Source organism: Annulohypoxylon maeteangense (genome assembly GCF_022496945.1).
Source record: "Annulohypoxylon maeteangense strain CBS 123835 unplaced genomic scaffold GGS22scaffold_5, whole genome shotgun sequence".
NCBI classification, from domain to species: Eukaryota; Fungi; Ascomycota; class Sordariomycetes; order Xylariales; family Hypoxylaceae; genus Annulohypoxylon; species Annulohypoxylon maeteangense.
In genome coordinates, this window is record NW_025953252.1 from 767,594 (window position 1) to 778,438 (window position 10,845).

Genomic DNA, 10,845 nt, shown 5'->3' on the forward strand with positions numbered 1-10,845 from the left:
ACATTCAGGGGATAGGGCATGTGATAGCAAAGTATTACTGATTCTGTGACCGAGTTGCCCCTAAAGGTTCTCATCATCTCATCTACCTACCTAGCTATCCCGGAACATCGAGCCTTGCATCTTGGCTTGATATCTTAACAAGCCCCCTAACCACAGCCTGCATCGTTGTGGACTCATGTGACCTAGTCCCAGCAACAAATGAATAGCACATTGTCACTTATGGCTTTCCAGACCGGAGTTCGCCTCATAGTTCACCTCTCAGGATACAGCCAAACTCAGGGATGACGCAAGGGGACTGAGAACGTGTACTGGATCGAAACCGGCCGGTCGAGTATATGCTTGAGTGCTCATTTTCGTATCAGAATTCGACAACTCAAATGTGACAGTGGCAAGAATGCGCATGATTGGAAATCACCGAGCCCAACTGATCGTCCTCGAGGCTCTGTCACACTACAGCCACCCTACCTACCTATGGAAAGAACCAGATAAACTTACGATGTCCTGTTTCATATCATAGGATACAAGCGCCTATCATGAGATGATACTTATATCATTACGTAGTAGCCCAATTAATATAAACTAAGTGATTAGAGTACACGAGAAAGCAGCGCATCTCCCAACCCTTTACTCGATTTTTTTTCTACCACGCACCTCACCGCAGAAACCTTGACGAACCCTTGATGAATCCCCTAGCCTATAGGATGTAATCAATCTAGGAACCAAGAAAGGAGAAGACAACACCGCTACCCACCCCCATATCCGACCGGATCGCCGGGTCGATTCCGTCCACATGGGATTGTACGACGACTCGACGTTGTGTAATGGCGCACGAGAACCCAACGTTTCTCGGCACCGCGAACCCCTACCTAGATACACCTTGGCTCCATCACGACGTCAGCATGGAGATGTCGTACCTGGGATCAGGCCGGCTCAGCACGCTCTGGATCTCACCGGCATCGAACACGCGCGAGAAGATCTCGAAGTCCGTCGGCGGCGCCCCAGAACCACTCCCAGACCCCGAGCTCGAGCTCACCGAAGCCCTCGACTTGCCCTTCGATCCATGGCCATGGCTAGAGCTACCATGACTACTCCCCCTACTCTTCTTCGCGATATCGTCGAGGATCAACTTCGCAGTACTCTGATACTGGTCCTCGAACACGAACGCAACATAATCGAAGCGCCCACGAATATCAGGGTCGTAGAGAAACACATCGCGCCACAGCTCCGCGAGTTCCTGGGGCGGGTTGCGGTGGCCGTTTCCAAGCCCGAAGTCGCCGATGACGACGGTGCGGTGGTCGTAGAAGGCGCAGATGCGCAGGGCGGCGCGGATCTTGTTCTTGACCATCTCGCGCTCGAGCGGGAAGGCGTACTTCGCGCCGCCGTGCGACAGCTTCGGCCACCGCGCCGCGGGCATGCTGACGACGGCCAGATCGTGCCATTGCTCCAGCTTCTTGTACTGGTCGTGCGGCCCCCGGAAGACTACGACTGCTTCGGAGTAGATGCCCCCTTCGGACGGGATCGGGTAGTTGTTGTCGACTTGTGACCCGGGCCCGGGTGTGCTGAGGGTCGCGGAGAGGGTGCTGCGTCTGCAGAGGCGCTCTTCGTAGCCGACCTGTGGAGGTTGGAGTTGAAGTGATAAGTATATATATCGTAGATTTCTAGGTAAGGACTTTTATATGTGGAAATAGGGGGAAAGGGGCGAAAAAAGGAGAGAAAACTTACTACTCCTGTCTCCCAATCTCCCCCGGGTCTCTTATCGTTTGCCGCGCATATAAACGGTATTCTAAGGTTAACTTTGATCTTCCAGTTGATTGTGAAATCAACGGGGTCTCCGGAGGCGATATCTGTATAACGTGTTAGGGTAGGACAGAGATCAGGTAACTACCTAGGTAGGCATGTTTAGCACTTACAGAATTCAGGTGGTGACGGAGAGACGCCACTCATGGAGCTCTGCATGGGAATCTGCTGGAGCGGCTGTTGGAATAGGTAAGAGTGAGTTGGCCATGCTTGTGCATATTCGGATTTTATGATCGGTATGTAGTGACGCTTCGTCTCGGCGGCGACTTCAGATGGCTTTGGTTTCGAAGAAGGCATCTTAGACAGACTGATGGTTTCTGGTAGGTCATGTAGAGAGATCTTTCGGATGATTGAGTGGCTGGCTGATCTGGCTGATCGATTGATGGTCGAAATGCACTTCAAGAAACTGGATCTTGATATGATCTTATAAGAAAATCCCACTTGGACCGGAATGCAGCTACATTAGCCACCTATAATGATAGCCTTAGGGAGAGGTAGACGTAGAGTCATAGTCATGTTCACTCAGGTTATTAGCAACTTCCTTCTTGGTAGGCACAGTCAGCGGCCGGGAGAGACTGTGTTACCAATATAGGATGATTGCTCCTATCGAGTCCACTATGTCCTAGACATTGAGATGAAAAGACTTCAGACCATAGGTTAAGTGGCTCGCTTTCCATAATATAGCCCACAAAACAGCTTCCGCACCGCCTTTACCTACATGGGATTCTGCTAGCCTAGGAACCTGGGAGAATTAGACATCTGTCTCTGTGACACAGCTCGGTTCCCAGGTAAACGGAATCGCTGTTCCAGTCGAAGATCAGGATACACTGCAGATAACCGAAGTCGGACAGATCTGGTACTCCAACGAGTGCAGCATCGTAAAAGCATCTGCGGGCTAAACGATAGAGTTTACGAGTTGTCATACGTTCTCTTGTGAGAAGTTCAAGAATAGATACGGTACTATTTAGTGCCTTCTCGCATCTATAGAATGTGATTCTTTGACGGATGGGAATAGTTACATTACCAGAAGTCCCTAGATAACTACTAGGTAGGTAACTAACTAGGGTTATGAGAGTACCTAGTAGTCGCAAGCAAGCATCCTCGATGGCGTCGTCGGATATAGGCGAGCTTCGTTCGGCCTTACTACTTTTTACTCGTGACTCACGAAGCGAGATATGTAGGTACCTATATCTTATGACGTACGTGAGATCGTTAACGATTACGTATCTGCTCGAAGGGGTACTTGACAAACATGGCGTTGATCACTCTAGGTAGTATCAATACAACATGTTTGCCATTGATGTGATGTACGCCTGTGTATAAAATTGCTTTTTTTCATCCCATCCTCATATTCATCCATGTCCATGTCGAGAGATCATGACACACCGAATACCTAAGATAAGTCTTAGATTGTTTCACAGCCTAGCGATAAGTAAGTCCTCGATGTAGGATAGAAACGATCACTTCGGAATTTGAGACGGATAGCGCAAATTTGTGTTGTTGTTTGTGGAATGGTAAAAAAAAAAAGTTTTTGAGATGACGAATTGACTACTTCGGTTGGATGATAGCAACGTCGAGGTTGGTGATGACTAATACAGATATGACTCGGGAATAGCTTCTTTCCTATTATGGATTGGTGGATCCTCTTTAGGCGCTAGTATAAACTGGGTCCTTCAAAAATCGACGTCTAAGCTTTGGCCGAAGTATATCCGAGAAAAGTATTCAATATTCTCCATATTTTTTTCCTTCATCAACACCAAACCTCATTCACCCTTGTAACTGAGAAGTGAACCACAATATACAACATTGAACCTTCAATTAATCAAATATGCGCGCGTAATGTCCTCAAAAGGTTCTAGGTCACCTGATTCTTTCAATCATCTCATGATTAACCGTATGAGATGAATTCTCTTCTTCCGCTCCTAAGAGGCGCATCGCCGAGATATCCCTACCCCTTGAGACTCTCATCTAGTGTAGTGTCACGATCACGAGCTTTCATATCTACCAAGGTCCCGACAAATATCTCTGGTTTCCTCGATTTTAAGCCGCAAGATGCTGTCTCAGATGTGAAGATTGACGGTTTCGTTCGGTCCGTCCGTGCACAAAAGCAACAATCTTTTGTAGCTCTTGGGGATGGTTCTTCTCTTGAATCACTTCAGGCTGTGGTGCCTAATGATCAGGCCGAAGGGTAGGACATCCAAGTTTGGCCAGAAACCTTCCGTGGCATTCGCTCTCGCTAATTGTGTTATCAATAGTCTGACTATCGGGGCCGCTGTCCGACTACATGGGTCTTGGATCCCATCCTTGGGTCGCGGACAGAGCCATGAGCTACAAGTTGAACGAGCCACGGTGCTGGGACCGTCTAACGCTAAGGTTTGTTTAAGCTTAATGTCTAGCCTTCTCACCTCAAGCGCCTATGTGGTGTGACTTACATCTCCATAGACCTTTCCGATCCAGAAGAAATATCAAACTCCCGAGTATCTAAGGACCTTACCCCATCTTCGTCCTAGGATACCGTTTAATACTACCGTTCTTCGATTTCGCTCTGAGATCATGGCATCGCTAACTGGCTTCTTCGGAACCCGCGATTTCATACAGACTCACACTCCTATTCTCACATCGTCAGATTGTGAAGGTGCCGGTGAGGTCTTTCATGTGTCGGCTGGCGATCCTAGTCCATCGCTTCCAGAATCTAAGACACCTCAACCCAAACCCTTCTTCCGCCGTCCCGTCTATACGACTGTATCGGCTCAGTTACATTTAGAGGCTCTGGCTCAGGCTCTCGGTAATGTGTGGACGTTGTCTCCGACCTTTCGTGCAGAGCAAAGTAATACTCCGCGCCATCTTAGCGAGTTTTATATGCTTGAAGCAGAAATGAGCTTCACTGACAGTCTGGACTCCGTGATGGACCTTGCAGAAGGTATGTTGAAACATATCTGCACCGATCTGAGTACGTCAAAAGTCAAGAATGAGCTTTTAGTGCGAAGAGGCGAGCGAGCGTCAGATTTTGCTACACCAGAACAAGTCGAACAGCGTTGGGCAGGCATTCTACGACCGAACTGGCCTCGTATTACCTACACTGAAGCTATCGAGATATTGAAAAGTTCCGATACAGCTTTTACCCATAGCCCTGTTTGGGGCCAGGACCTTCAAACTGAGCATGAGAAGTATATCGCGATGAAGGTGGGTAATGGTAGTCCGGTATTTGTCACGAACTATCCACGTGATATCAAGGCTTTCTACATGAAGGCTAATGTGGGAGATTGCGAGAAATCCCCACCTGGTGCGACGGTCGAATGCTTCGACCTCCTCGTACCAGATTTCTGCGAAATTGCTGGCGGGTCTATGCGCGAGCATCGACTGGACAATCTACTAGAGTCCATGCGCGCCCACGGGATAGCTCCAGCACCCCCGGATGATGCTGTCGAGTCAGAGTCGCCGCAATCGGTTGAGAATAACCTTAACTGGTACGTCGATCTACGGCGCTGGGGCTGTCCTCCTCATGGCGGATTCGGCGTAGGCTTCGATCGGCTGATATGCTATCTCTCCGGCGTCCAAACAATACACGACACTTCCGCGTTCCCCCGCTGGTACGGCCGATGTGATTGCTAAACACAATATGATGGCGGGCATGCCGTGCTCGTTAATGCTTACTTCTCTGGGACGTGGGGAGTGTCTCGTACAACCCTCGCACAACGCGATATTGACTCAGCTTGACTGCCGAACAAGCTTTGTGGCGTCTGTTGTGCGTTGATTCGGACCTCACGAGGACAGAATCAAAGTCTGAGGCTAGTTTTGACAGGTCCCAGACACAGCATCTCATTCTTGTGTCGCTTCATCCAGACTTCACTTGCATTTGAATGGAGTCATCGTATGCTTCAAAGGGAGCATCCGCAATCTCTACCCACAGGCCCGAGCTTAGTGCACTACGAAACTAAGGGTAACTCGAATAGTGCTACCGGTCTATGATAGGAGGATCAAAATCTAAGGAGCAACAAGCTCTAAGCTATTGCTATATTGCAATTGCATAGGTACCTACCCAAGTATAAAATAAGAAAGAGGCCTTGTACAATACAAAGAAACCACACATTAGGTAACTTCGTTCCTCTCCCATCTCCGTGTTGTCGAACCCGTCTATGACTTCACCGTCGGCAATAGGTAGATCGATAGGCTCGTCGATGGAGTTTCCCCCTGACTCGGCAGTTGGGACATTGGCTCGTCGCATCACAAACCCACCACTTTCAATTCCGATCGGTGAATATTGGTATGGGCTCCGAAGAAGTACAACATATGAGAGGTTTTCCTTGCGGAGGATCCACAAGCATGATAATTAGTCCTACACTTCCCTTCCCTCTCTAGATTGACATTCGGTGTGAACACCTACGACCCTATTTTGCTAGCAGGGCACCTTAGAGCCTGATATACCTCAATCCTCTATCTTGGTGGGTACAAACTGTATTCACGAGACTGTCATTGGTACGGCCGAAAGGGAGCAACCATCTGGTGTCCGAAAGCGAAAAGCATTTTCCGTAGCCGACTTGCTTTGCGCAACTAGGCCACTGATAACCAGATAGGTAGGCTTCGATATACACATCTGTAAACACCTATCTAAGCCGTAAAAATTCGTTTCCCGCAAGCCTGACCGGCCCAGCGATGGAATCGCCCCGCGGCTCGGCCGTTTTCTACGGCCCAGCATTCGGTTTATTACTACGCAATTCCTCATCGTTCGGCTTGCAAGCTTACGCCCACGTTATGCCGGTAAGGATGGATTAAGGCCATATGACCGCACCATCAATCTTTTTGGGCTATATTGACGTTTCATTTGATGCAAGGAATGTTGAAGTGGCTATCCATTAAAAGCGCGGTCCAAAGCTGTCATGATGCAGTTGGCCTTAGACTACTATGCAATGTTGCCCCCCTAAATTACCCTTAGCTTCGTTGGTTTCATCGCGATAGAGTGCAGTATATGCACGTAGGCAGCCTTAACCGCCTGCCAAGAACGAGCGCTATTTGGACCAGATAGGGGTGACATTGGGCTGCGGTGTAATTCCCGGCGCAAAGAAAAGAAAGGTTCACCATCGGCAGATTCCCCCCTCGTCTAGCTTTGGGGTTGATCTACCCGTTTCCCTCGTAACATCCATCACTATCACCATCTCGTCCTAGGTTAGCTGGTGGCATGCGTATAGGCTACGTCGTCCCTATCTAACTCTACAACAGTGGGGTTGGTTTCTCAAAGACCGCGCGAAAGACTGTCGCCAAGCTGCTGCATTAGGTAACAAAGCCGCTACCAAGTTTGTCGATTCGTCATCGAGGAAGGTTGTAGGGGGTTTCCTTACTTAGAGCAGCTGATGAATTACTGCGCGTGGCCGAATGAAGGACGGGCTTATCCACGAAATCTCTGTACTCCCGAGATGATTCACGTGTATCCGGGGTGCAGGATTACCTACCTTGATCACTGATCACTGATGCGATTTGAACCCAGATCCTGATCAGCCCATGTGTCCACCCTTAGGGCCTGGGCTTGCTCTTTGGCAAATAACAATCCGCCCGAAGAATATTTCAGCTTTTGGGCTTGGTTAAACGCCGTTTCTTCGTACCATAGTAACACACTCAGAAGCTTGGCGTTTTCTTGACATTTCTTGGCTTCACTGCTAAGCATAGTGGTGGAGTATTGGTATGCTAGTTACGAATTTATTATTAAAAAGTACCCCAAACCTCGCGGCACGGGTTTGATACCGGGCGTAATGTTAGGCTTTTTCAATATATCGTGCAGCGCCATTCGAGAGACGCGGTACCTACCTGGTGGCTAGTTTTTACCTACCTGGCTAGCTTCTTCTCCATCTCTGCCTATCGCGATCTCAGCGGCTTTTGCCGTCGTTACTCTCCTTACGCATTTATCCCCCGTGACCCATACTGCCATAATAGGTAGTGAATGGGATCGCCGGCGGGAATTTCTCCATTTCGCCGTCGATTTGCTGTAATTTTCGGAAGGCAAGTTTCTGATGGTGGTATACGATGTTCCACCTCGCGGAGATATGGACCCTACAAAGCATTAGTTTTAGGCTCGAGGCTCCGAAGCGTGCCGATCCCAGGAAGAGGTTAAACAATGCAATAAGCTACTACGACGAAGGCCAGCTACCACCTACTGTATTATCTACCGGCCGGCCGACAATCACTAACAGCTGCTGATGAGTATCACCGAAGGGGCCGCGTCAGCACATGACACAGGGAGTTTTGCTGTTAGAATAAGGTGGGCTTGGTGGGGAACACGGCGTTCGACCCAATGAGAGGGGGCCATCGAATTTTGCATATCTGCGGGTTGTTGTGCTTGGCTCTGCCGAGATTCTCGAGCTTCTTTTCCAGAGCCAAGCATGGGCAAGGGAAACCCAAGAATGCGCCAAGCTCGCTGACCAAGGGCTCGGCATGGCCCCCCTTTCGCTGTTTTACTATTTAAGGGGGGGCGCGCTAGGACAAATACAACGTGAGTGGCACCCCCGTCGACGTTTCTGATTTGATTAGACTCCCTGTCCTTGAATTAAGCTTAAGCTTCTCCATCGTTCGAGGGTGGGTTGCATGGCTTTTTCGGAACATGGCTTCGGCTTGGGGGCAGAAAAAAATAGTACTGCGTAGGGAAAAAATAAAATAAAATAAAATAAAATACCTAGCATTAAAAGAAACAAACGCAGAGAAGTATGTATGTACTACCTATGTAGATCCCGTTTGTCATCCATCTCCGACAACTACAATACTAGGTATTCGGTATAATATACAAGGGCAAGTAGAAAGTTGATTTCCGACAAATGACAACGGGCTCTCGTCACAATATCGAAGGGTTTCGTTGTCCATTTTCATTTCCTGGTCTTCCGAAAGAACGCCTTAATCCCGGCAATCTCCAACTCGATCCCCCAAAACGGGCTGAGGCGGGTGACGGTAACAATCAACGGGTATGACGGAGAAATAATAATAATTAACTTCATGATATTGACATCACGTCATCTGTCTTAAGACGCCTCTTCGCTCTATATGGCTGGGCGGGCTAGCTAGCTGGGATTGGCATTTTGCCTATCAGGAAAGTATTCAATCATCATCATGTTTACTTCATTCACATGTGACAGTATCGGTTGCTCCTCTTTTGACTCGCTATTACCGGAAACATAGGAGTTGGGTAGGAATAGGCACAGCGCAAGTAACCGGCGGCCAACGACCGGTCTTTCTTGGCTCCCATGACTCCGCGAGCATTGCTTGGTATGCTATAGGCTAATCGATACGAAAGATGCCGCCGTACCGTAAAGCGATGCCTAGAATGGACTTATGAAGGGAAATGCGAAATGCGTTGATGCGAATAGGCCTAGCGGTGGACCTTTCAAAGCAGACAACGTCAGTCAGTCAGTCAGCGGTCAGCCGGGCTACCTTACGAGGGCATTAGTAGTAGTGGTCATTAGCGAGCGGCGGCGAAGCAGGCGTCTGAATAAGATTGCGAACTATCGGTGTGGGGTGCGAATCAGCATCTTTACCAACCGCAGGATAGAGCTGAGAAGGGGGCTAAGATCAACAAAGTACATGGTACATATATCCAATACATATATGTATTAGTCTATACATTGCCTACAGCGTACATACATACGACGTACATTCGCATATAATAAGTGCTTTTCGAATACTATACGAGAGGTATGTAGACATGTAAGTAGTCTCCGCCGCCGGCATGGCTTTTGGAGACCGAACCGGACAGGAAGATGGAGAAGTTCTGATATGATGTATGTAGGTATGTACGGAGTTACGTACACGTTGACTCTCCTGTCACCGAACGTTTACATAGTCTACTATATGTAGGTATGCAATATTAAATACACAGCGCAAAATGCCGCGCCAATTAGAACACAAGGAGACTTACCAATGGTTACATCCTGTTACACAGAGCTTACATATTGCAGGTCTGTGCCGCTCTGTGTAATGTTCCTCGATAAGGGGAGGATCTATTTCAGCGGTCGGCAAGTCGCATAGTCGACCCTTGGATGTGTTGCTGTAAGACAAAAAGCCGCCAGGTATGTATGCTGTCTACCTGGACGTGCTTTCGTACGCCCCCAATTGCGTATCGTATATGACATATTATTGAAGGATTTATCATGGTAAGGTTTAATGGACTATTGCGCAGCTGAAGACCGAGTTATTACAATTTTACAATGGTTAAATTAAACTATTATACCTTGCCTCTTGAGAGTCCAGCGTATCTAACACTGCAGTAAACCCCGGTCCGAGTAAAATGTGATTTGTGCTGGGGCTTATCCAAAACATCCTAGCCGTTGGTACGCTGAACGTGTTCATGTTTCTTTACCCTGTTCAATGCTGGGATTCTTTGTTGTCGACCTTCGAATCTTGGCTGCTTTTAGTATTTACTCGGGAAGGGTTCCTGGGTTTCCATGTGGGATTGACGGCACATCCCCCATGCCTTTCGGCCGACCTTGTTTCGTCTATCCGTCATTCTTCACCGCCGCCGGGTTTCAGACTTATGGATGATTACACGTCCCCAACCCCAACGATCGGAATGGGGCGGCCGAAGGTTGACGTTCGAACCCGGGCATAAGTTGCTCGATAGAGCGGCGCTTACTCACGATAGGGTCATATAGGTCATACGAGCTAGGGCTTCCATTCAGGATCGTATGGTCCTGTGACGGAATCTGCATCGTCAGCTTGCCATGCCATGCCAACATTCGAAAGCTGACTTGCAAAGAAAAAAAAAAGAAAAAAATATCTAGGTTTACGTTCCTTCGGGTCTCCTCCCGCCTGGCTACACTACGGACGGCTAGGCGACCCGAATCGAATCCCAACGATTGATTCGAGAATCCCGGAGGCCTGGGATCCAAACTTCTCCGATCTACCTTCGTTCCCGCGTTAGGTATCAACTGGCGAGCCTCAGTTACACACGGTATGCACATAGAGGGAGTGTTGGGAGGGCAGAGGGTACTGGGTAGTAGAGTCTCTTGAGGATTACGCGCTCGGGTAATCCTACGTATTTTTTTCCAGTCTTGTATAACAACACCAGGTTTG

General features: G+C 48.6%; 3 protein-coding genes across 3 annotated transcripts; 1 reads left to right on the forward strand and 2 right to left on the reverse strand.

Moving 5' to 3' along the window:
- Positions 1-596: 596 nt before the first annotated feature.
- GGS22DRAFT_158374 (uncharacterized protein) lies at positions 597-2,550 on the reverse strand. The gene is made up of 3 exons (XM_047960630.1): positions 1,911-2,550; positions 1,723-1,844; positions 597-1,612 (listed from the first exon to the last, which is right to left on the reverse strand). The coding sequence occupies exons 1-3, from the start codon at positions 2,092-2,094 to the stop codon at positions 887-889; spliced, it is 1,032 nt and encodes a 343-aa protein (XP_047820496.1). The 5' UTR covers positions 2,095-2,550; the 3' UTR covers positions 597-886.
- Positions 2,551-3,569: 1,019 nt separating this feature from the next.
- Positions 3,570-5,425, forward strand: GGS22DRAFT_116200 (asparaginyl-tRNA synthetase). The gene is made up of 3 exons (XM_047958100.1): positions 3,570-3,985; positions 4,053-4,170; positions 4,240-5,425. The coding sequence occupies exons 1-3, from the start codon at positions 3,699-3,701 to the stop codon at positions 5,407-5,409; spliced, it is 1,575 nt and encodes a 524-aa protein (XP_047820497.1). The 5' UTR covers positions 3,570-3,698; the 3' UTR covers positions 5,410-5,425.
- A 2,109-nt stretch (positions 5,426-7,534) lies between these two features.
- GGS22DRAFT_158377 (uncharacterized protein) lies at positions 7,535-8,427 on the reverse strand. The gene has a single exon (XM_047960631.1). It carries the CDS (start codon positions 8,220-8,222, stop codon positions 8,010-8,012), a length of 213 nt encoding a protein of 70 aa, XP_047820498.1. The 5' UTR covers positions 8,223-8,427; the 3' UTR covers positions 7,535-8,009.
- Positions 8,428-10,845: the final 2,418 nt, after the last annotated feature.